We start from the raw sequence: 26,483 nt of genomic DNA, 5'->3' as shown, positions 1-26,483 counted from the left end.
GTGCTTCCCGCGGCCGGGGCCGGCCCGGGTCTCGGGCTCCGGCTGCTGACCGCTGGCCCGGGGGAGGCGGGGGCGCCCCGGGCTCGGCGCCGAGGGGTCGCGCTCCCCTCTCCTGACGCCTCCGACTCCCGGTCTCCAAAGCCAGAAGAGGAGGTTTGATTCAGCAACTGTTTCCTCTCTTTTCCGGGTCGCTCTGACCCTCTCTGGATACTGGGTTGATCCACGGGGGAAAAAAAACGAAGACGACGATTGGGATTTAATTTTTTTCCTCTCAGTTTTTGGAATCTTTTACTTTTGGTCAAGAACTCAAGAGCAAAACCCCCGGTGAGATTTCCCTCTCTACCCTCCCCCCCTTTGGAAGTTTGGTTCTCTGTGTTATCTAAAGACTTAATGTAAAGTTTCTATTTCTTTTTCCGATGGGCGAACCATTGAAACGCCTTTCCCGGGGGAGCCGGGCGCGATCTGCCGTTCTCTGCTCTCCGGCCCCGGCTGCTCTCCAGCCCTGGCGACCCTCGCCCAGGGGGTGCAAACGCGGTTCCCCCCCGGCGGGGGCGAGGGCTTCCCCGGAGAGCTCTGCCGCGGACTGTGCGCACCAACTGTGTCACCGGGTCCTCTGGTCTCGCAGCAGTTTTGAAAGGATGCTATTAACGTGGCGGTAATGTAGTTAGGAAAACAAATCTGCATTCCCTATGGAAGCCATCATATAAGAGTGTTTAGAAAAACAGAAAAACCGTTCTTGGTATGATGGGTCCGTTGCGCAAACCTGTCTTTACTTAATTTTTGGAAAAGATGTATTATATCTATAGGTAGAACCGTTTGTTTTTATTTATTTTTTTTTACCCAGAAGTATCTGATGGAATTTTTGTTCCTGATGTGCAACTCTTGAATTTCAGAGTTGTACACATCTTGGGTTCGGTTTGGGAATGAAAAGATCCTTAGGAAGGAAGATGAAGATTGTTGCTTTCTAGAGGGGTATGGGAAAGTGTTTTTGAAGTCTTTCTTCAAATCCTAATTTCTTGTCCTCTTTTTATATGGTTAGTCTGCCCTTCCCTCTAGTTTCTAATTACCAGTGAGAGAGAACTAATTTGGTTAGGATCTGGATTACTTCAGTACCTGCTCCACCTGGTCAGTGCGCGCCCCCCCCCCACCCCCCCCCCCCCCGTTTAAAAAAAATTTTTTTGCTAATGCTGCCATGAAGGGGATCCTTGCTAATTGTATCCTGTGGGGAGAAACAAGTGGTGTGGCCCGACCACAAGGAACTGAAACCAGCATCTCCTATTGCTTAGGCCTTGGACTGTTGTAATTTGATTAATGTTGGTCATGACATGGAACCACTTGCCCAAGAGCAGAGAGGTCCCAAACAGATGAAGAGGAACCAGATTTCTCCGAGAGCCTTTAACTTACACATATTTTAAACACTTTTTTTCCCGTGGAAGGAAAGGTTGAGTTTGAGTTCTCATCACTGCTCATATCATTATTCTTCAGTGTTGCAATCAATCTGGTTCCTAAGGAGGAAGAGGAAGGCAGCCCTGGAGTGGTTTCTTTACAGTAATTTCAACAGAAAGAGTGAGAGATGGAACCCGAAGAAGAAAGGATTCGTTACAGCCAGAGATTGGTTAGTATTTTCTTGTTATGTTTTTTTTCCAGTTTTGACGTAGAATAACTATAATGTTTCCATTTGTGAACATACTGTGATTACAACTTTTCAGGTGGCTTTTCTGTACACTAGAGGAGGAGAGAAGGTATATTATGACTACCTCATTTGGGTTTTAGGCCATGTAGTTAGAACCTTCATATTCATCTTGTTTGGAAATGTGGTTATATGTAGCCTTTAACTTCTATAGAAACCATTGTAAATCCGAGGACTTTTTGGATTACAACTTTCAAGGATTCCTAATTTTGCAATACTGACATTGTAATAATTCAAATTAAGTTAGAATGTAAATTTCAGAGGCAAACCTGTTTGAGGAAGGATAGTTTGATATAGTTTTTTAAAGATTTTGGTGTGCCAGGTTTTGTGGCCTTGAGCTGGGGAGTAAAACTATTGAGTCTTTATCTTTTTTTAAACAAATTAATACTTGGATAGGTTTGGAAGGAAGGGGGGGATTGAGAAAAGGTAAAATACTGGCTGCTGATGAAGTTCTGTATTTTGGGAGGAATGTATGATACATGACATCTTGTTGAAGGAAAGTTTTACTTAGTAATGTTTTGGAGGCAGTTAGTTTGTATGTGCATATGAAGATGCATGCGCTCCTTTAGGCCCTGCTTTCTTCTCAAGGTTTCCCTATTGGACTTTAAGAATTTGATTTCGCTTCCCTAGTCAGAGAGCTTTATTAATATTCTCACCATATATTTATTTCAGAAATTTGAATTTGTCTTTGTAGAGTAGGGTATGAGGAAAGCCACAAAATTGTATTTATTACGTGAAATTTGGTGAATTGAAAGACCTAGAAGACACTAAAGGAATTTATGGTGGTTTTATTTGGCTCTGTGTTTTAGACTTAGTTTGGAGGGGGAAAAGAGTAATTCTTTAATCCATTTGTTGATGATCTCCACTCTTTTTGAGAAAAGACTACATTTTTTTCCCCTTGATGTGATTGGTAAAAAGATGTGGAGTGTATTGGCAAGTATATCCAGCAGGTATGTGTTCTGGCAAGCCTTATTTCAGAGACTTGCCTCTTCTAATCCATGTGTTGAGATTATATTTCTTTATCTTTAACTTTTCAGAGTAAAGTGTATCAGTAGTGGAATTTTGTACATTTAGGAATTATTTTGTTTTGACTTTTCTTGAATTAAACTTTCTTTGGGAAAAAAAGATTATGCTTATCATATCAAACGTGTAGAATTGTTGACTTGTTACATACATATCTAAGGGATATTGGGATCCAGTCTTTCAAAGGAAGAGCCTTTCATCAAACAAAAGTTTTCACATTTTTTAAGGTAGTTGTAGGGAGATACAAGAAATCTATAATTTTTGTCCTGGTAAGATTTTGTTTGTTTGTTTGTTTGTTTGTTTGTTAATTATAGTGATTGCTACCTGTTGCACCTTTCCTTATCTAACCTTTTTTTTTTTTCTCTCTTGGTTCATGTGCAATTGTTGTCATTTTATGTAAGAAGGTACACCACATATTTGGGGGATCTTTCTTAGAATTTTGGGTGATAATTTTGAAGTTTAGGGTGACATGTTTTCCTTTCTAAGATTACATGACAAAATTATATCTGAAGTGTAAATCCCTTCCATAGCGTAACTTTTGATAAGAGAGCATATTGGTGGATTATTTATGTGGCAGTTTGCCTACCATACTTTTAATAATATCTCTTCAGTGACTGCACATATTACAGAATTCTCTACTGATTAAGGCAGGTATTATTTGAACAATTTTAAGACTAACATAAAGGCATAAAGGCTAATCTTTATAGTAGTTATATATATATATATATATATATATATATATATATATATATATGTATATGTTTAACACCTTGTCTCTTTAAAGTAGGTCATAGTGTAGAACTTAGGTTGTTTTGCAGTAATTGGCCATGGAACATAAAGTGTGAAAGACAAAATGACAGGTTTATCAATTTGGCTTGGTGATTAAAGTTTGTGTTGACCTCATACAGTATATATTTGTCAAATTTAATTGAATCAGGTAGTACATTGACTATACTATTGTTGACTGTTACTTCATGTTATTTTTGGGGATAGAACCTAATGTTCTAAACTCATTTAGAAACAAGAATGACTTTTTTGTATTCAAAACCCTTTGCCTATCTTTTTTAAAAAATATGTATTTTTATTGATTTTAGAGAGGAAAGGAGAGGAAGAGAGAGATAGAAACATCAGTGATGAGAGAGAATCATTGATCAGCTGCCTTCTGCACACACCACACTGGGGATTGAGCCCACAACTGTGGTATGTGTCCTAATCGGGAAATGAACTGGGACCTTCCAGTTCATAGGTCGATGCTCAACCACTGAGCCATGCCAGACATTATTATTATTATTATTTTATTTGAGAGAGAGAGAAACATTGATGTGAGAGAGACACATTGTTTGGTTGCCTCCGTATGACACCCCCCCACCCCCCACCCCGCCATATAACCTAGTACCCCTAACTGGGAATAAAACCTGTGACCTTTCAGTGCACTGGCAGATGCTCCAACCAACTGAGCCATGTTGGCCAGGGCGATCCTTTACCTATCTTTAAAAAAAAAAGTTGTATGCGTACTAATAAGAATGCTATATTCATGATTGAATAAATCCTTTTACTGACATAGCTATTTATTTCAAGCACACAGGATGAATTTGGTAAGATTTGATAGGTTTATATCATCTTTATGACAAGTAATTTTAAAAAAAATCAGAAATAGCTAGTTTTTTAAGGTTGGCTTATTTTTTACCAAACTATTATTTACTTATTACATGTGGAAGAGAATTGTACCTTTGAAGATGATGTGTATGTGTAGATTTGGGTATTGACTCTACTTTCTGGAACCAGAAAACTTATTTTTGTAGTGTAGGAAATGATATGAGAGGGTAAATAATGTTTGGCTTTTTTATTTTATTTTATATTTTATTTTTTAAATTTATATTTATTGTTGATAGTATTACAGATGTCCCCGTTGTTAGTTTGTCTTTTTTCCCCATTGACCCCCTCCACCCAGCACCCACACCTCCCAGGAGCCGGGGAAGGGAGACCCCAGCCCTGGCAGCCGGCAGCTGGGGAAGGGAGGCCCCAGCAGCAGCTGCTAGAGACCCTACCTGTGCATGAATTTCGTGCACTGGGCCTCTAGTATGAGTATAAAATACTAACCAACCAAATCTAGTAACATATGAATAGAATCATACACCATGACCAATGGAATTTATCAGAGGAATATAAGGTTAATTCAACATTTAAAAATTAATTGATGTGCCCTAACCGGTTTGGCTCAATGGATAGAGCGTCGGCCTGTGGACTCAAGGGTCCCAGGTTCGATTCCGGTCAAGGGCATGTACCTTGGTTGCGGGCACATACCCAGTAGGGGGTGTGCAGGAGGCAACTGATTGATGTTTCTAACTCTCTGTCCCTCTCCCTTCCTCTCTGTATAAAATCAATAAAATATATTTTAAAAATGTTAAAAATTAATTGATGTAACATATCAATAGAATTTTTTTTAAAGTTACATGATCATATCAATAGACACAGAAAAAAAAGAATGTGATAAAATTCAAACCCTTTCCATAAAAACAAAGTAGGAATAAAAAGAAACTTCCTCATCTTGATAAAGGACACCCACAACTAACATCACTTTCTCTTTTCTTAAATTATATTTTTATTGATTTCAGAGAAGAAGGGAGAGGGAGAGAGGGATAGAAACATTAATGATGAGAGAGAATCATTGATCAGCTGCCCCCTGCATGCCCCATACAGGTGATCGAGCCCGCAACCCGTACGTACATATGCCCTTGACTGGACTCAAACCCGAGGTCCTTCAGTCTGCGGGCCTACACTCTAACCAGTGAGAAACCCAGCTAGGGCAAGGGATCTAATTATTTTTTGGAGACCCAGAGTAAGGACTGTATTTAAGCTCTATTATTTTCTCTTGTTTTATTTTGCTGAGCACCAGTCATTAGCTACCATATGTAAATTTATTTGTGCATCTCTCTCCATTAGTGTAAGTTCCTTGAGAGTTGGGACCATAAACAAAAATGGTGTATATTGGATGCTTTGAACAGTGTCTGACACATACAAAGTGTTCAATGAGTAGCCTGAAAAAAGAAGATACTCAGTCTAAACATAGAAAGTGCTCAATAAGTATTTGTTTATGTTGTTGGAAGCCTTCATAAATAGTTTATTGTATTACCAGTTTTCTTGAGTGCTAGGAATAGGCCACTAGAATTGAGGAGAGTTTTGATGCACAGGGATAAGCAAAATATCTGGGTATTGGATCTTGCAGTGTGCATAAGGACCAAAAGTCTCAGTGGTTCTCAACCTGTGGGTCGCGACCATTGGAAAACACATATAGCATATCAGATATTTACATTACGATTCATAACAGTAGCAAAATTACAGTTATGAAGTAGCAACAGAAATAATTTTATGGTTGGTGGTCACCACAACATGTGGAACTGTATTAAAGGGTCGCGGCATTAGGAAGGTTGAGAACCACTGGAGCTATAACAGATTAAAAACGTATGCTTAATACACATACATGCCAGATGAACACATTTGTAATGGGCCATTAGAAAAAAAATAAGAAAATATCTAGTTAAACTTTAAAAGCTCAAGGTGAATTTAAGTTTTCCTACCTCTAATCCTGTCCTAAACCCTGTATGTCAAAGTTTTTGCTGACTTTTTAAAAAATATATATTTTTATTGATTTCAGAGAGGAAGGGCAGGGGGGGAGAGAGAGAGAGAGAAACATCAGTGATGAGAGAGAATCATTGATTGGCTGCCCTCTACTGGGGATTGAGCCCACAATCCGGGTATGTGCCTTTGACTGGAATCGAACCTGGGACTCTTCAGTCCACAGGCCGATGCTCTATCCACTGAGCCAAACCAAGTAGGGCAAGTTTTTGCTGACTTTTAGACAACCTTTAAGTTGTGAAGTTGCAAGTGATTTTATTCTCAAGGTCATTAAGTCAGGGAATTGATACATTTACTGTATACCACTCTGAGGGACTTGTATTCTTTATTTTATATCCTTTAAAAAACTTTTTTCCTTGGGCAATGGACATACTCAGGTTTCATTAATTTGCTCTGTTTATCTTATTTTTGGAATAATACTATTTTTGCATTGGCTTTCACATTAAAAAAAGTTAAAACTCAATAAATACTTATTATGTGCCAACTAATAGGTTATGTTCTTTCATATACATTACCTTATTGTACCCGCAACGCAATCTTGTAAGGTAGACTGTATAGTTTTAAACCTTAATTTCTTTTAATTATGGAAATGGAAGGTTGGGGAAGGCCTTGATCAACTTGCCTAAGATCATAGTTGGTCAGAGTAGAACCCCATGTTTCTTCTTTCACATCATACCAACTCTCTTGTGGTGCATTTCATACAGAAAACAAATGATACCCACTTCTGTTGTAGGAAGTGGTTAAACTTAGTACTTTCTCTACTTCAAAATTTTCTTCCCTAACAGATGCCTGCTTAACATCCTAAATGAGGTAGCTATAAATTTTTGACAGCCGGTGTTTAGTCATATTTTTAAAAAGATCGGCACATTCTTTTTATGAACTTTTAATTGATTGCATTTAATCTATTAAAACACCAGTATTTGTGTAGTTTGTGTATATGTCAGGCCTTTTATTTATGCATGTCACTCATATCATTGTTTTCTGTTTTAAATTTTAGGTTCTTGGGGGTTTTCTCTATCTGTGAGTACTTGGTAAAAACTTAAAACCATAAAGATAAAAGGCAGCAGATAGTGACCAAACGTGGTTTTGGCAAATACAGTGGTGAAGGCCTCCTTCAGGTAGGTAGAGAGGAGGAGGGAAGAGGGTGGCCTTGTAGGAGGTAAAGACAGCAGAAGCTGTATTATGGAGTGGGAAGTCTATAAGGTCTATTCTGAAGATATCCATGAGATTAGCAGGATAAAAGTAGATTTGTTTTGGGAGGGAGGCACTGTTCATACTGTTGGGCACACATTTTAAACAATTACGAAAAGCCACATGTGGAAAATAGCCATAAGTTGTGGCTTATTTTTAACCGAGTAGTAATTTGATCAAAATTTTAGAAGTAATAGTTTTTCAGTTTTAATTCTGGAAGAATACTGAAATAAGTTACCTCTTAAGGTGAAAGGCACCTGAACTCTAGGGCAGTGGTTCTTGAAGTGTGGTCCTCTCACCAGCAGCATAAGCATTATCTGGGTATCTGGGAACATATTAGTTACACGCATTTTTGGATCCTCCCCATACTTACTAAATCAGAATCTCTGAGGTTAGGGACCAACAAAATGTGTTTTAACAAGCTAGGTGATTCTGATGCATGCAAAAGTTTGAGAACCACTGCTTTGGGGTATAAGTAGTAGAAATGGAAAGTAAGAGGTGGAAGGAAGCAAGACATGTTGGCAGTGAAGGACTTAAAACTTGATGACTGCTGGATAGCAATGTGCTATGATGGAAAAGAGTGCTTGATTAGGGATCATGAACCCTGAGTACTAGTATTATTAAGTCTATCACCAGTTGTGGTTTTAACAAGAGTACTGACATGTCATTGAGGGAGTTATAACTGATTTTTGAGGATTTTGGAGGCAAAGGCAATTGAAGAATTGAGGTGGACTCTGAGGTTAAATCCGGATTCCCAGGAAGATCAGAGGGAGGGATTTTTGAAAGTGGGAGGAGAGAACTTGGGTGGATGTTTTAGACAGTTGGAACAGATTTGTTTAAAGCAGGGGTCCTCATCTGGGTGTGATTTTTGTCCAGTCAAGAGAGTTTGGCAGTATCTGGAGCCTTTTTGTTGTTAATCCTTACCCTAGGAAGTGATGGCGAACCTATGCCACGCGTGTTAGAGGTGACACGCGAACTCATTTTTTTGGTTGATTTTTCTTTGTTAAATGGCATTTAAATATATAAAACAAATATAAAAAATATAAGTCTTTGTTTTACTATGGTTGCAAATATCAAAAAATTTCTATATGTGACACGGCACCAGAGGTAAGTTAGGGGTTTTTTTGTGTGTTTTTTTTTAAAGGGGACAATGATGATTTTTATTTTTTTAAATATATTTTATTGATTTTTTTTACAGAGAGGAAGGGAGAGGGATAGAGAGTTAGAAACATCGATGAGCGAGAAACATCGATCAGCTGCCTCCTGCACACTCCCCACTGGGGATGTGCCCGCAACCAAGGTACATGCCCTTGACTGGAATCTAACCTGGGACCCTTGAGTCCGCAGACTGATGCTCTATCCACTGAGCCAAACCAGTTAGGGCAAGTTAGGGTTTTTCAAAATGCTGACACACCGAGCTCAAAAGGTTCACCATCACTGCCCTAGGAGGATATTTTTAAAAAATATATATTTTTATTGATTTCAGAGAGGAATGGAGAGGAAGAGACAGAAACATCAATGATGAGAGAAAATCATTGCTTGGTTGCCTCCTGCATGCTCCCCACTGGAGACCAAGCCCGCAACCTGGGCACGTGCCCTGACCAGGAATTGAATTGTGACCTCCTGGTCCATAGGTTGATGCTCAGCCACTGAGCCACATCGGCCAGGCTAGGGGGATATTTTGTCCATTGATTTTTAGAGAGTGGAAGGGAGGGAGGGTTAGAGAGAGAGAGATATTGATGTGAGAGAGACACATGGATTGGTTGCCTCTGGCACACGCCCCGATCAGAGCCAGGGATTGAAGCTGCAGCCCAGGTATGTGCTCTTGACTAGGAATCGAATCTGAGACCCTTTGGTTTACAGGATGACACTCTAACCACTGTGTTATACTGGCCAGGGCTAGAGACATTTTTTATTGTTGGATTAGGGGAGTACTACTGGTATTTTAGTGAATAGAGTCTAGGGATGCTGCTAAGACATCCTCATGCACAGATCAGACCTCCACAACAATGAATCATCTGACTCAAAATGTCAATAGTGTAAGTAGATAGTTCTATGTATATTATTCTGATTAGCTGCTGTTCATCTTTGAATTTAAAGTCTATCACAAAACATCTTGAAAGCACTCTCAGATTTTGTTTCTCAGGCTTCGCCCAAAGTAAGCATGAAGCATTTTTATTGTTGACTTCACAAAGCTCACTTCATGGTCATGACAAATCCTCAACCCAGTTGCAGATTTATTACTCAACTTATCCTAAGATCAATTTATTTGGATACCCGAAATAAGTATTCACTGTCTTGAGATCAATAATTATGTTACAACAAGGAGTTTCCTTTTGATATTCTCTTTGAAGGATAGAAAAATGAGATAAAAGCTGCAGTGTTAGATGTAAGCAAATATTGAAATATTATGAATTGCCCTGCAGCTGAATACCCATGACCATTCCTGAGAAACAACCTCATGGGCTGGTTGTAACCCTCAGTGTGAATTCAAGGTAGCCTGACTATTATTCCATCTCTTTATAGCCCTGGATCACAGAGCAGTAATCTGGCCAACCTTCTTTCTGACATTGACCTCAAGAGAATTTACATTTGTAAATATAGGGATCATTTTAAAGTACTTTTAAGTTTCCAAAGTACTTCCCTGTTCTTGTATTCTTTGATCATCTTAATCTTTTGATTATCACAAAGGATTCCTGGAACTCGGGACGATGCTACCATGTAGCACAAGTCTAGAATAGCGGTTCTCAACCTGTGGGTCACGACCCCTTTGGGGGTCGAATGACCCTTTCATAGGGATCGCCTAAGACCATCGGAAAACACATATATAATTACATATTGTTTTTGTGATTAATCACTATGCTTTAATTATGTTCAATTTGTAACAATGAAAATACATCCTGCATATCAGATATTTTCATTACAATTCATGACAGTAGCAAAATTGCAGTTATGAAGTAGCAACGAAAATAACTTTATGGTTGGGATTCACCACAACATGAGGAACTGTATTAAAGGGTCGCGGCATTAGGAAGGTTGAGAACCACAGGTCTAGAAGGTACTCTTCACATGTCTTAATCTATGTGAAAGATGTCCTTGGAGTTGTGCAGTGTACAAAAATAATGGTGGCCCTTTTGGGGTGGATAAGATAAAGGAAAAGTCACCCTGTGTATTTGAAACATTGGGAGGAAAAGCCCAATCTAATGGATAATAATACACTATGTGCTTGGTATTGGCACTTTGTTCTAATTCCCATTTTACTAGTTTGGAAACTGAGGCATAGAGCAGTTAAGTAACTTATCTGAGGTTACCCAGTTAAGAAGGGAAAGAGCCAGGATTCAAAGTAGGCAGTCTGGCTTTCAAGCCTACCAGGCTAATACTGCCATATTTTCAAATTTATTGAAGCACAGTTTGTAAATGTTTTGCTGATGGATTTGGGGTGTTCCCCATGTCATCTTTTCTCATTCAGGAGATTCAGTCACTTAAATGTTTGTTGAATGCTTACACTGTGGCAGGCACTTTGCTTGGTTCTTGCCTTGTTAGACTTCTAAATACTATGCTGTGGTTTCAGATGTGTTGAATATTTCGAAGAAATTAAAAGGGTAATAAAATTGTTGTATCATGGGAATAATTTCTTGAGATTAGGTGATCAGTAGAGGCTTCTTTTGAAGATGGCATTTTGTAACTATGACTTGAGTGATGAGGAGCCAATTTTGTGAAGTTCAAGAACTTAGGGGACCAGATCTGGGTCTAGGTAGAGGGACCAGCTAATGCAAAGTAGGGATAAGAAAATGTTGCAAGCACTTAACCATGTGTCCGACACCATGCAAAGCTTGCTATAGATATAGAGATAAGACAGGCATGGTCTCTCTATCATGAAGCTTATAGTCTGGTGGGTAAGTCAGACATTAAATAAATACTTATAATAGTAATGTTAATTATAGTTAAACAAAAGGCTGCAAAGGTAAGTACAGAATGCAATAAGAATATATAAACCTGATCTAAACTTCAGGAGTGGGAGAAGGTGTCAGAGAACACTTTTCCTGAGAAAGCCTTTAAAGCTGAGACCTGTAGGGTGAATAAGAGGTAACCAACTTTAAAAGAGAAGTGACTAGCATATGCAAAAACCCTGAGGTTGGAAGGAATCTGACACATTTGAAGAACTTACCAACCAAACAAAAACAAGAAGTCCGGTGTAAGGAGAGAAGAGAGTGGAGGAGAGAGTCAGTCTTGACAACGGGTCAGTCCAAGTAGGGTTTTATCCTAAAGGCAGCAGGAAAGACAGATATTCAGCAGAGGAGTAATATGCTTGGACTAGCCCTAGCTGGTTTGACTCAGTGGATAGAGCAACAGCCTGCAGACTGAAGGGTCCCAGGTTCAATTCCGGTCAAGGGCACGTACCTCGGTTGCAGGCTTCCAGCCTTGGTCGGAGGCATGCTGGAGGCAACCAATCAATGTGCCTCTCTCACATTGGTGTTTCTGTCTCTCCCTCTCCCTTCCACTCTCTAAAAATCAATGGAAAAAATAACCTTGGATGAGGATTAAAAAAAAAATGCTTGGACTAATAACTGACTAGAGTATAGAGAAAGGATCAAGAGAGAGCAAGACTGGATTTGATAAGACCAATTAGAAGGCTACTGTAGAGATTCAGGTCAGATACGATGGTGGTATAGTTGAGAGTGCTGACAGTAGAATTAGAGAGGTTTTGAGAAATATTTAGAAAATAGAATCATAGGATTTTGGTTAGTTGGATATGTGGAGGGTGAAGTTAAGGGGGTACATGTAAGGATGACTCCCAAATTTTTCTCATGTGGGTGACTGTAGTACAGTCCTTTTATTGAAATAGTGCACCCTGAAGGAAGAGCAGGTTTGGAGATTGAGGGAAATAGCGTAAGTTCAGTTTTGAGTAAGTTTGGACAGTTTGAATGTGCGGTGCCTATAGAATTGTTGAGTAGGTAACTATGGTTCTTGACCTAAGGAAGGACTTATTGGCATAAGGCGGAGTCTCATTGGCATATTATGGTAATTGAAGTTGGTAGACATGGAGTGGCATACTAAGGGAGTGAGAAGGATGGGCCCGAGGTATGAGAAAAATCAAGGTAGTTGTGTCTTTGAAGCCAAGTGACTGTGGTACTTACTGTTTATCAGGCACTGTTCTAAGCATTAGTGTATTTGTCCAGTACCACCAGGTAGTAACTGGAAAAGTGGGTTTTTGAACTTAGGTTCGTCTGGCTCCAGTTTGTATTCTTAAACATCACTTTATACTGATAGTGCTTCAAAGAGGTGGTAGTGGTCAGCTGAGGTCGATGCTACTCAGAGACTGAGTATATTAAAAACCGAGATGGCCATGGATATGGCAATATAGTGGGTATTGGTGACTTTAAATAGGAGTTTTAGTGGCATCTGGAGACAGAAGACATTCTTCAAAATAAATGTGAGGCTACACAGAGAGTGAGTGAAGAGAAGTTGAGTGAAGTTTGGTTGTGAAGAGAGAAGGGGTGCAAATCGTAGTTCAAGTGCAGGATCTAGAGAAGGTTCTCTTGGATTTTTGTTTGTTTGGTTTTAAGATAGGAGTGACAATTACATTTACTTTATTTTATTTTTTTAATATATTTTTATTGATTTCAGAGAGGAAGGAAGAGGGAGAGAGATATAGAAACATCAATGATGAGAGAGAATCATTGATTGGTTGCCATACCCCCCACTGGGGATCGAGCCCACAACCCAGGCATGTGCCCTTGACTGGAATCAAACTCAGGGACCCTATAGCCCACAGGCCAATGCTCTATCCAATGAGCCAAACCAGCTAGGGCTGACCATTACATTTTTTTGTTAACCCTTTTCAGTCCAATGTGGAGGCTGACTTGACAGACCAGGCGCTAGGACAGTGATGGTGAACCTATGACATGCGTGAACTCATTTTTTTGGTTGATTTTTCTTTGTTAAATGGCATTTAAATATATAAAATAAATATCAAAAATATAAGTCTTTGTTTTACTATGGTTGCAAATATCAAAAAATTTCTATATGTGACACGGCACCAGAGTTAACTTAGGGTTTTTCAAAATGCTGACATGCCGAGCTCAAAAGGTTCACCATCATTGCACTAGGAGCAGGTCCAACGTCGAGGCTGAGGTCGACACCACAAACCGGTTCAACATTCAATCCCGTCAATTAATTTGGACCAGACTGTTTGAATTCCAAAAATAAAATTGGACCGCAAAGGGTTAATGGCATTATCAACTACTAGTTCTTTCTCTGTTATCTTCCACTAGAGGCCCAGTGCATGAATTTCGTGCACTGGTAGGGTCCCTAGCGGCTGCCGGCCAGGTACTCCCTCCCTTCTCCCAGCCACCTGCTGCTGCTGCTGGCCAGACCTGCCGCCACCACCAGCAGGGACCTCCTGCAGCCACCACCACCACCACTGGCCGGCTGGGCCTCTCTCCCTTCCCCCAGCTGGCCCTGCCTCCTGGTCAAACTCCTGAACAAGCTCTCGGTGGAGGGGACAATTTGCATACTATGCTGTTATTATACGTATAGGATATTTAATCAATTGCTGAGACCTGCTGGATTTTGATATTCAACACTTTTAGTTCCCACTACCACTCCTAGTTCTGACTCAGTCTGCACTGTTGTAGTAGCCTCCTTCTTAGATTTTTATTCTGGGTATCTTTTCCATTATTTCTTATTTTGTGCTTCCAAGGTTCTGATTAGGTTGTTCCCATCCTCTGTGACATTCCCCCCTCTTAGTCACTGGTGGTGTGGGATGGACTCTGGACTTTGGTTCATAAGATGTGGCTTTGAATTTTAGCTCATATTCTGTGTCATCTTGGGCAAGTTACTTAACCTTGATGAACTGTAACTTTTCATGCGTGGAGTAGTGAAAATAAAGCTTACCTTTTGGAAATTGCTTGTAAGTGCTTGGTTAACTTTTAAGGTTTTGCCGTTGTAGGCATAAACTCTTTAGCCTGGGCTTCAGGCTTCAGTTGACTATTACAGTTTATCTCCTCTTTTTTTTTTTTTAAATCATTACCTGAGGATACATCTATTGATTTTTCAGAGAGAGGATGGGGGGGAGAGAGAGAGAGAGAGAGAGAGAGAGAAGAGAAGAGGAGAGGAGAGAGAGAAATATTCATGTGTGAGAGAAACAAGAAACATCCATTGGTTGCCTCCTGCACATGCCCCCGCTGGGGATCAAACCGTCAAGCTAGATATGTGCCCTGACTGGAAATCGAACCTGCAGCCTTTTGGTGTGCGGGACAATGCTCCAACCAACTGAGCCACACAGCCTGGGTTTATTATCTACTCTTTCTTACTTACTTTTATTTTGTTTATTACTATTTTTTAGAGAGAGAAGAGGGAGAGGGAGATGGGGGGAGGAAGGGAAAGAGAGAGAGAGAAAGAAAGGAAGAAACAGCGAGACGAGAAAAACATTAATTGGTTGCCTTTGTACGCACCCCAATGGGGGATTGAACCTGCAACCTAGGTATGTGCCCTGATCAGGAATCAAACCCGTACCTTTTCAGTATACGGGACAAAGGTCCAACCACCTGAGCCACTCAGCCTAGGGCTTATCTACTCCTATATATGTTCCAGTCAAACCAAGCTACTTGCTTGCTTGTGATATCCTATCTCCCTGTCCCTACCTTGTTTTTCATCCTCTAAAGCCCATTTGCAATATTGTTTTACTAATCTCACATACTGAAGGAAACCTCTTTCCTGAATCCTCATAGTTTTTTTCTCCCTACCCCTCTGGTATCTAAATGGATACAAGATAAAAGTTTAATTATGTCAGATTATAAGCTCCTTGAGGAAAAATTATGACTTCCCTGGCATGCACAAAGCACAGTACCCATGTATATCATTGAGATTAACATTACTAGTTGTTTAAATTTATCATAAAGACAAAGCAGAATGTGCCCTGACTGGTGTGGCTCAGTTGGTTGAGTGTTGTCCCGTGCGCCATTTGGTCAGGTAGGGGTGCGTACGTTATTTCTTTCTCTCCCTCACCCTTCCTCTCTCTCGGCAAAAAAATCAATAAAAACATATATTTTTTTAAAAACTGCCTTACTCTAGGTCACTGCCTTAAACAAGTGTCTGTCTTTCAAAATTAATAATAATTTTTAAAAGACAAAGCAGCTGTAATAAAATTACTCCATTCTGTGGTGAAGTGCTGACACTTATCAGGATGGCGGTGGTCAGAACACAGTCAAAGAGGGGGAGCCAAGAAACAAGAATTTGCCGTAACTGGTAGCCCCATTTGTTCTGGTCATAAGAGAAAGGGGAAACAAGCTGCTCGTGTTCCTTGAGACCATCCAGTTACCCTTGCTCCTACTACACGGTGCTCACCAGCTTCTTTTGTAATTAGCTTGGTTCCCTGTTCCTTGATGCTGGGATAGTGGGCATGAATATTCAGTCAGTGGTAGGTGTTACCAGAAGTCACCTGTAAGTTCTTTTGTCTTGTAGAATTGATAATTAGCCTACCAAAATTTCTTCTTTGAACTTGAAAGAGACAAAAATATCCCTGGTTGCTGTGGCTCAGTTGGTTGGGCGGTGCCAGGCACTATCCCAGGCACTGAGGAGTTGCTGGTTCGATTCTCCAGGGCACATGTCCTGGTTTTGAGCCCAATCCTCTGTCGGGGGCATGCAGGAGGCAGCTGATGGTGTGTCAGTGTTTCTCTTTCTCCTTCTCCCTCTCTCTCAAAATTAATTTTAAAACCTTTAAAATAAAAGAGACAAAGGTATCTACTTAACATTAATAGTATGTAAAGCCACTTTTTTTATGTGCAAAGGTTTGAACATGGTGTGTAGAATGCTAAGGTGCTATCTTCATACCATAGTTCAGATCCTTTTCTCAGAGAAGTCTTTGATTAAATTCTCATAGTATAGAATACCTCTTATGCATAGCACTTATCAAAATTATGACTATATTTACTTGGATAATTATTTGATTGTTTCTCTTTTAGAGTGTAAGCATCATTGAAGCCTGCTACAATGCCTTTTCTCACCATTTTATCTTGTGCTTAGTATAATGCCTGGTCCACAGTAGGTGCTTGACGGATTTTTTTTTCTGTGAATGTGTATATCTAACAGCTCTACATTCCACCCCATTCTGTATTCTTGGCAAGTTCCTAATAATTATCCTCCAAGGACCCAGATGTTGTTCTCTTGAGTTCTCTTCAGGTATATTCCCAAGGAACTTTTTATGCACTTCTTTTGTGGAACCAGTCACTTTGTGTTGTAGTTATCTGACTGTGAGTCTCTTCTTTAAAGTAAGGGACCATGTCTTCTTCAAGTGCTCCAAAAATATTTATTGAATTTAACAAAAATATGTTTGCACTTTTTAAAAATACATAAAAATATATAACATAATGACTGAACCCTAACAGTGGAAAGAACCATAGGTTGATAATCAGGAAGTCTGTTAGTTATCTAAGCTTTATTTTATTCACTTGCAAGTTCTTTCTTAGCATAATAGTTTAAAACAATTGTTTTCAAATTGTTTTCAAAGGGTGTCCCTGACCATATCTGAGAACGTGGGAGAAATGAAGATTCTTGGGTTTTTCTCCAAACTTACTGAATCAGAAACTCTGGGAGTGGGACCCAGCAATCTGTGTCTCAACAACCCCATTAGGTGATTTTTTTTTTCTATTTTTTCCATTGATTTTTAGGGAGAATGAAGTGGAGAGAGAAACACTGATGTGAGAGAGACACATCGATTGGTTGCCTCCCACATGGCACAGAACAGGGCCGGGACCCTGCAAACCTAGGTGTGTGCCCTTGACCAGAATTGAATCCTGGACCCTTCAGTCGCAGGCAGATGCTCTATCCCCTGGGCCAAACCAACTAGGGCACTATTTTTTTAAATACATTTTTATTGATTTCAGAGAGGAAAGGAGAGAGAGAGAGAGAGAGAGAGAGATAGAAACATAAATGAGAATCATTGACCGGCTGCTTCCTGCATGGCTCACACTGGGGATCAAGCCTGCAACCCAGGCATGTGCCCTGACCGGGAATTGAACCATGACCTCCTAGTTCATAGGTCTATGCTCAACCACTGAATCACAACGGCCGGGCAGGTAATTCTGATAGATGGTCAAGTTTGAGAACTATTGAAATTAGTAGTTTGTCTGTTTTTCTGTGTGTTAAAAAAATTAGAGTTAACTACTTTACACTTCATAGCTTAAGGTTATTTTTAAAATTTTTCTTTATGTGTGTTTCTTACCAGTTGAATTTGTGGACATTTTTTCTGAACTATTAATGATAGTTATATAGGCAAAATAGGCCTTTTTTGCTTGCCCAAGTCAAAGCTAATAATATAATACAGTGGAACTTCATTTCTCAAATTTGATTCATTCTGAAGGCTGTTCAAAAAAGGAGTCATTTTTTTCCAATCCTATCCTGTATAATAAAAGCCTAATATGCAAATTGACTGAATGGCAGAATGACCGGTCTCTGTGACTCACACTGACCACCAGGGAGCAGACACTCATTGCAGGAGCTGCCCCCAGGCCAGCCAAGGTGGGTGCGAGCTGGGGGCCCTCCCCACCCCCCCAACCTCCCAGTCACCCTACTAGTCACCCTGCAGAGGGAGGCGGGGGGTGGGGCCAGCAAATGGGCAGTGCCACGCCGGCAAAGGCGGGTGCCAGCGGGGACTCCCTGAATTGCCCCGCCAGTCGCCCTGCAGAGGAAGGGGGGCAGGGCCAGCGAGCGGGCGGCGCCAGACTGGCCAAAGTGGGTGTGAGTGGGGGGCCCTGATCACCCTGCTGGTTGCCCCACAGATCAGCCCTGATTGCCGGCCAGACCTAGGGACCCTACCTGTGCACAAATTTTGTGCACTGGGCCTCTAGTTAGAAATAATGTAGCCTTGGCTACATTATTTTGATCAGTGGATAGATTGTTGGCCTGTGGACTGAAGGGTCCCAGGTCCAATTCTGGTCAAGGGCATAATGCCTCAGTTGCAGGCTCCTCCCCTGCCTAGGCCCTGCTCAGGGGCATGCAGAAGGCAACCAATCAATGTGTTTCTCTCTTTCCCACTCTCAAAAAAATCAATAGGAAAATATCCTTGGGTGAGGAATAAAAAAAAAGAAAAAGAAATAATGTAAATTGAGTTAATCTGTTCCAGACCCCCAAATGAGTCCTTGTTTTAACCTTTTTATGTACAATACATGTCTATTGTACTGTTTAATCTCTAAATGAACCCCTTAGAAACAAAAAGAGCATGAAATGTAAATGAAAATTTAACAAAAGGGAAAGGAAATTTATAGTAAAAATGAAAATTTTACAATAATTATAAGCAGCAACAAAAACACACAAAAATATTCATAGCACAATATCCTGAGATTTTGACAGTGGTAAACTGACTCATATTCACGCATTCTCTCCTTTGTCACCTGCAAAATGAATGTCTCATCATACAGGTGTCAGCATGAAGGGGTTGACAGGTTGAGAAGCTTATTGTTTGAGATGGGAGAGGTTCGAGAAATGAGGTTCCACTGTACTTACCCACTTAGCTTTTTAAGCTCTTTCTCAGTTTATACCTCTCTGTTTGTAATTTTTACTCCATGTTATCTTCTGTATCTTTATGAAAATACTAGAGGCCCCGGTGCATGAATTCATGCATGGGTGGGGTCTGGCCCACCCCAATCAGGCTGATCGGGGCCAGGCCAGCAGGGGGGAAGGGCTGCAGACGGTTGGGGTGGGGGGGTCGATCAGGGGTGGGGCCAGTCTGGGGGAGGGGCTGCAGTCGCTTGGCTGGCCAGCCCCACCCCCTGGTCGAACTCCCAGGAGAGGGGACAATTTGCATATTAGCCTTTTATTATATAGAACTAGGAACTGTTCCAAACATTGTGTTGTGGGTATAAACATCTGCAGACATCCATTTGTGTCTGTCCCTTATTTCTTTATATTTATTCTTTAATTCTTCCAGATTCTATAATTTAAAAATTCTGTAGAGAAACCTTGTTAAAGGTGTTTATAATTCTAAATACATTTCTTGAATTTTTCCCTTTATTGCATCCATGTGGCTGTTGTAATCACACATTTGGGAAAGCCCCTGCTGGTACTTGTGCCATCCTGTGTCAAGTTGGAACTTGGAGGGACTCTGAGTTACCAGCCATAAGCCAAGGAGCCCCACTGTGTAAAAGTAGAATAGGAATTTCTAGCATCATGGTCAAGTGTCAAGTAGTGGTGGTGGTTTTAGACCTGGGAAGGCATCACATCTCTAGGCCTCAGCCTTTTCTGTGTTCGAACAACTTTCTCTCATTTTTCATAGATTCAGAGTTTTCTGACCAACTAACTACATCTCCTTAATTTGATGAGAGACGTAGTTTTAAGACACATCTGAAAACAGAAAAATGTTGGCTCAAATTTCACAATCTTGTTCTGTAATAATCATTGAATGACTTATGTATGCCTACCCATATTAATCAAATTCATTGGCTTCTACTAAAGCTTGAATGGGAATAGAATGGCAAGCTGACACATGTCCATTTGAATCAAAATCTGTTCACTTCACAGGCATTTGATAGGTTCATTGGCACAGGAATTTAAACTGCACTGGCTTAGGTGTGAAATAATCTCTTCCATTTCTGAAAAGGAGATGTTTCTTTGGGCATAATGTTTTGTTATATGCTATTAAATTCTAAAAGTAGTTTATTGGCTAGTTGAACTATGGAATTAATTTGATATTAACAAGACTCATATTGAAACTGTAATTAAATACAGAAGTAATACAAAGGACTTGAGTTCTTTTAAGTGTTGTTGTTTTTGTGTTTTTTGATTTTGGGGGCTGTTGTCGCTTCCACTGGGATGTCTTTATCCTTTTCATCATAATCACTTTCTCATTTATGTTGATAAGCTTGTCTGCACTTAGTTCCTCTGATATATATAACTCCATTCATTTTCTATTCACATTTCATTTTCAGCATTTTCACTTTTTTTTTTTTTAAAACAGGCGGGTTTTTTGTTTGTTTATTAAATATATTTTTATTGATTTCAGAGAGGGAGGGAGGGAGAAAGAGAGAGAAACATCAATGATGAGAGAGAATCACTGATCAGCTGCCTCCTGCATGCCCCGCACTGGGCATCAAGCCTGCAACCCAGGCATATGCCCTTGACTGGAATCAAACCTGAGACCCTTCAGTCCGCAAGCTGATGCTCTCCAGTGAGCCAAGCCAGCTAGGGCTCACTTTTTATTTCTTTGCTTCATTTTTATCTTTGTAGGCCATTTCCCTCTTTTGATTATCCTTTTTTTTAATATAAAATATCATGTAGTTTATCACTGTGAGACTAGGAGGCAATATTCTACGTCTTATTGTTTGTAAGTGAACTCATCACCAACAGACTTCGAAAGAAGTGGTATGATTGATCACTGATCATGGTGCACACCTCTTATTTATAGAATGTTTTGTGGACTGAGAAACTAACAGTAAAGTTTGTACTTTATTCAACTACTCACAGTTCATACACAATGGTAAATGAAATTTGAACTGTATTGTTAGGAGATTGATGTTATTTAACTCAACTGTGGTAACTGAAATGTATATTGGGACCATGCAAAGCAAGTACTACCAGTATAAAGAGTCTAAGAATGAGCACAAATGCTTTCATTTTTTTTTTTCATTTTAAGTTTTTAATGAAAGTTGTATATAATATTACTTTATTCCTGCATCTTCTCCATTGTTTCTTCCTTGTATTTTCCTTTTCCTTTCCTACTTGGCGAGATTTGGCTTTACGTTTAAGAATCTTTTTGCGGTCTTTGTCCAGCTTTACTCTAGTGATAACCCCTTGCTGGGGTGAATGCCCACGTGAACAGTTGTCCCATTAGCTTTCTCCCGTTGCACTCGTCCAGTGTAGATGACGTATTTCTTCCTGTAAACCTGGACTACTTTGCCAATTTGCTGCCCTTTGTAATGTCCTCGAACAACCTGAACCTCGTCATCCTTTCGGGTGGGCATGGACCGAACATTGTACTTCTGTCTCAGCTCTTTGGAAAGAGGAGACGACATGATCTTCCTTCGAATGTGGGAAGGTGCATTGAAATGCCTTTTATGGTTCTTGCTCCAGTCAGATGTCACAAAGGGGTTGAACTTCATTTTGACCGCTGGCACTCCTACGATGGCCACAGGGGGAAGAGCAATGCTTTGATTTTATAATGTTAGAAGATTAATTCCTTGTAGGAAGGTTAATGTCGTTGTAGTTTACTGACCTGTAGCTCTGGTTTATATGTAGGATCAGATGAAGACATACTGTATAATAATAAAAGCGTAACATGCTAATTAGACCGGACAACCTTCCGGATGAAGCCGGGCTGCAGCCCCGGGATTGAGGCAGCCACCGTGGCTGAGAGGGATCACGGCTGCAAAGGCCTGCTCTTGCATGAATTTTGTGCATCGGACCCCAGTATATGTATATAAAGGACCTTTGTTAGCCATGACACATTATAGAGAACAATTATGTAGTATGATAGGGCCAGCAACATGACCAGCTCTAATATGCCAGGCAGTATTTTATTTTACTTTTTAAATATGTTTTTAATGATTTTGTTGTATTTGTAGTTTTATTGATTTGAGAGAGGAGGGGACAGAGAGAAAGAAACATCAATAAGAGCCTGGCTGGTGTGACTCAGTGGTTGAACATCGTCCTATGAACCAAGAGGTCACGGTTTGATTCCTGGTTGGGGCACATGCCTGAGTTACGGGCTCGATTCCCAATAGGGGACATGTAGGAGGCAGCCGATTGATGATTCTCTCTCATCATTGGTATTTTTATCTCTCTCTTCTTCTCCCTTCCTCTCTCTGAAATCAATAAAAACATATTAAAAAAAAAAAAAACCATTGTGAGAGAGGAACATCCATCTTTTTGCCTCCCCACCTGACTGGGGACTGAACTCATAACCTGGGCATGTGCCCTGACTGGGAATCGAACTGGCAGCCTTTTGGTGCACAGGACAGCACTCAACCAACTGAGCCACGCCAGCTAGGGTGCCAGGCAGTATTATACTTTACATACAGTAGATATATCATTTGATCCTTATAACAATCTCTGAAATTGGTGGTACTTCATACAACCTCATTTTATAGATGAGGAAACTGAGGCTTACAGTTTATATAAGCTTAGTAAGTAGCTGATCCAGGATTCAGACTTAGGTCTGTTTAGCTCCAAACCCATACTCATTTTACTACATTTTTTGTGATGGTTGTTAGGAGTCCTCTCAGAGGCCCTTTGATAGTGGCTAAATTGAAATTAAAAAATGAAAATGGAGCATTTTAGATATACTTAAGTGATTAAATTCAGGTTTAACATTTTGGCAAAAAGACTACTATTCATATTTATTGCATCATACCAGAAGATAGTGTTAGGTTGTCTCATTCTTGGTGATGCTAGGCTTGATCACTTTATTTATTAAGTGTGTGATGGTTAGATCTTTCCTATATTTTTTCTTAGTAATTAGAAAGTATTTTATGGGATGGTACTTTGAGATTTCCCCAACAACTCTTCACTACTCATCCACCTATTTTTTCTTTTAATTCTCACCAAGGATATTTTTTCCATTGATTTTTATTTTTATTTATTTATATTTTTTAGAGAGAGTGGAAGGTAGGAGGGGGAAGAGAGAGAGAGAGAAACATCAATGTGGGAGAGACACATTGATTGGTTGCCTCCGGTACATGCCCCAGTTAGGGGGAACAAACCTGCAACTCAGGTACGTGCCCTTGACCAGAATTGAATCCGGGACCCTTCAGTCTGTGGGCTGACGCTCTATCTATTGAGCCAGACTGAGTAGGACATAGCTTTTAAAGGTTTTGACATTTTTTATATAGTTAAGTCATGAGGTCGTCATTTGTAAGGAAAGGTAGAACTGGGAATAGAGTTTGGAAAAGAAACTTGAAACCACGTGTAGTATGCAATGATGCTACCAAATACAAAATGAGCAATATCGAAACTGTGGATAAAAATAAACATTTATTCTCATTTTTTGCTGCAGAAAATGTTTCAATTTAATATTGGTTATTAACTATATTGGCATGGTCCCCTCCTCCTCATTTTAGTGTGTTTTATGTAGTTATTCCTTAACTAGAGGTTTAAAGTGTTTTATAAAAGTATTTATAGTTGCATAGCTTTCTGATCTCATTTGGGATCATGTTAATATGTTTGAAACTCCCTTAGAACCTGGCTGGAGGACTAAAGTTAATTTGTAGTACTAACAGTAAAGATTTCCTGAACTCAGATATAAATAGCAGAAAAGCTATGCAAGATGGAAGTTGAAACAGAATTCAGATTTATGAGAATGTCTACAGTGTAAGTCCAGAGTATGTGATCAAGTTCAAAACAATGTTGTTGTGGAAGATTTGATATATGAGAGTATAAATAAGCCTTGATTGTATTTCATTCAGACTTAACCACATCTTCTGGACCATCCTGGGAAAGGTTAGGTTAAAAGATATGCCTTTCACTGGATTTCAGGAGTCAGTGAACCTTGCTAAACCTTATTAAAGAAAGAAGGAAAGGAAAATTCAAGGATCAAGGGCTTCCCCAGAGACTGTGTAGTCCCAGACATTAAAGATTCTTTTCTTTTTTAATTGATTTCAGAGAGGAAGGGAGAGGGAGAGAGAGATAGATACATCAATGATGAAAGAGAATCATTGATCGGCTGCCTCCTGCACGCTCCCCACTGGGGATCCAGCACGCAACCTGGGCATGTGCCCTTACCTCCTGATTCATAGGTCGATGCTCAACCACTGCACCACACTGGCCGGGTGACAAAGATTCTTGTAGCAAGACTTCTAGTTTATCTTCTAGTGGTAAACTAATCTAGTACACACCTGTCAGTTGATTAACTTAGAGTCTTTACTAGATCACTTATAATTGGTGCAATAATTGTCACTATTGCTGCCCTTTAAGAAAATTATGGTTTTTTTGGCAGATAAAACTCAAACCATAGGTGTTTTTTTGTTTTTGTTTTTTTTACTTTATCGGAAACAAATAATCCATATCCTAAAGTGCAATCCAGCTGAAATTGTCTATTATACTTTGCTTAGAACTAAGCAAAAGAGCTGAGGTAGGGGCCAGTGGCACATGGCTTGGCACTACAATTCAGTTTAAATCTCTTTTTAAAAATTTTTATTTACTTTTCCCCCTCACTATCTACTTTAAGACTTTCAATAGGTTTGGGATGTTACACCATGTTCAGCATGGCAATAAGTCAATCAGGAAATACCCCAAATGTTTATACTTCTGGCAAACAGATAAGCAGATTTTTTTTCCCTGGAGCTTTTTACTAGTAATAATGACAAACATTAAAAAGTATTTTCTTCTTGCTTCTGAACTAACTGAATATTCCCTTAGCAAGGCTATATAACCAATGTATTAAATTCCCTGTATGTTTGCCTTAGTGTGGTCTTGGGAGTCCCAGGTTCCAACATTTATGTGACCTTGAATGGGACACATCTTAACCTCTCTGAGTCTCATTTTACTCATTTCTAAATTGGGATAATAATGATACCTACTTTTTTAAGGTTGTTTGAGGATTTAATGGGCTAATAAATATAGACTGCTTTGCAAACAATGGACTTTCAATAAATGGTATCTGTTATAATTTTCAAAACTTAATAAGTATATAACAGCTAGTTCTACATATTCCATTCTGACTGGTTTTAATTATACAAATAAAATATGAATGTATTATTGTATAAAATTAAAGTTTTGCAGATAAGGCTAAAGAGTTTCTTAACTGCTGTAACCTCAATTCCTTCCCCAGAAGTAACCATTTTATCAATTTATATATCCTTCCATGTCTTTTTTTGTCTTTAAAGTACAAAAATACACACATGTATATATATTTTTTACTTCATATATCAAGAATAAATGAAGTGATTTTGTAAATACTACAATTGTCAGTTGTTAGGATCTATATTTTATAGGCTCAATAATCAGAGGATAGCAAAACTCAGCAATTTGTTATATAGTGTCAGATCTTGGGCCAAATTATAGAATTCTTTATAACTCTAGAAAGTTTTAATCAAAGGAAAATAACCAGAAGAAATAAGAAACATAATTTTAGCCATTTAGCTCAGAAATATACAGTTGCTTTTCTAGCCAATAAATAGGTCAGAATTTATGACATTTAGTGTCTTTCAGTTTACCTTAAGTTCCACAACAAGAGGTTAAAGTTACTGTTTGTTAGTCTGACAAATAAGAAATGTTTCCTTTTCTCAAAAATGTGAAAAGTTTGCCACCATCCTTTTGGGGAAAGGGAGGTATTTGGGGGAGGGTAGTAGGAAAGAATAATTAAAACTATTTGCATATTATTGATCCTCAAGTATATTTAAATTATTTTTGTAATTGCCAATGGTATTTTGTTTTTAAATTGTTTTTTAATCCTAACAGAAAGATATGTTTGTTCTCTTAATTGACTTTTAGAGAGGAAGTGGGAAAGAGAGAGAAATGATGTGAGAGAGAAACATCGATCAGTTGCCTCCCATTCATGTCCCAACTGGAGATCAAACCCACAACCTAGGTTTGTGGCCTGACCAGGAATGGAACCTACAACCTTTTGTTGCACAGAATGATGCTGGAACCAACTGAACCACCCAGCCAGGGCACCTATGGTATTTTTGTTTATAACATGAACTTTGGGTAGTGGATTCCAGGCCACTTGAAGAAGATTGATCATGAAGTGATGTTTCTCCTAAAGCCACTTGTTATGACAGAATTTTCTTTTTAAGTAAAGGAATATCAAGAGAAAGAGGCCATAACTACTTGTAGCGGGGATCTAAGAGTTGGAGAATTTGACATTATCTTTCTTCTCTTGGGAATTAGAGGTCAGTTGGGCAAAATTATAGGAGAGGGGTTAGTAGACACAGGAAAATGCTAACGTCAAGTAGTGCTAGTTCTAACAATTTTGAGAGTGATATACAGTGGAGCAATATATTCAGGTCCT

At 39.4% G+C, this 26,483-nt stretch overlaps 1 protein-coding gene and 1 pseudogene across 6 annotated transcripts in view; one reads left to right on the top strand and one right to left on the bottom strand.

Annotated features, from left to right (window-relative positions):
- The first annotated feature begins 100 nt into the window (after window positions 1–100).
- The window catches only part of KDM2A (lysine demethylase 2A), an 89,651-nt gene continuing 63,268 nt past the window's right edge, over window positions 101–26,483 (top strand). The window contains exons 1-3 of one of the 6 annotated variants that reach the window (XM_036326482.1): window positions 1,180–1,615; window positions 7,347–7,467; window positions 17,052–17,174. Coding sequence is in view for 2 of the 6 variants with exons in the window: in XM_036326484.1 (XP_036182377.1) it covers window positions 1,574–1,615 (42 nt within the window). In the remaining 4 variants the exon portion in view is untranslated. Of the gene's footprint in view, window positions 325–1,179; window positions 1,616–2,369; window positions 2,641–7,346; window positions 7,468–17,051; window positions 17,175–26,271; window positions 26,365–26,483 lie in introns of those variants that run through there. The other 5 variants (XM_036326484.1, XM_036326479.1, XM_036326480.1 and 2 more) reach the window with 5 other exon arrangements.
- On the bottom strand, window positions 21,201–21,654 carry LOC118665233 (annotated as a pseudogene).

Source organism: Myotis myotis, unplaced genomic scaffold, assembly GCF_014108235.1.
Source record: "Myotis myotis isolate mMyoMyo1 unplaced genomic scaffold, mMyoMyo1.p scaffold_m19_p_10, whole genome shotgun sequence".
Lineage (NCBI taxonomy): Eukaryota > Metazoa > Chordata > Mammalia > Chiroptera > Vespertilionidae > Myotis > Myotis myotis.
Note: the sequence above shows the minus strand (reverse complement) of the source record. Positions and strands in the feature narration are given on the sequence as shown.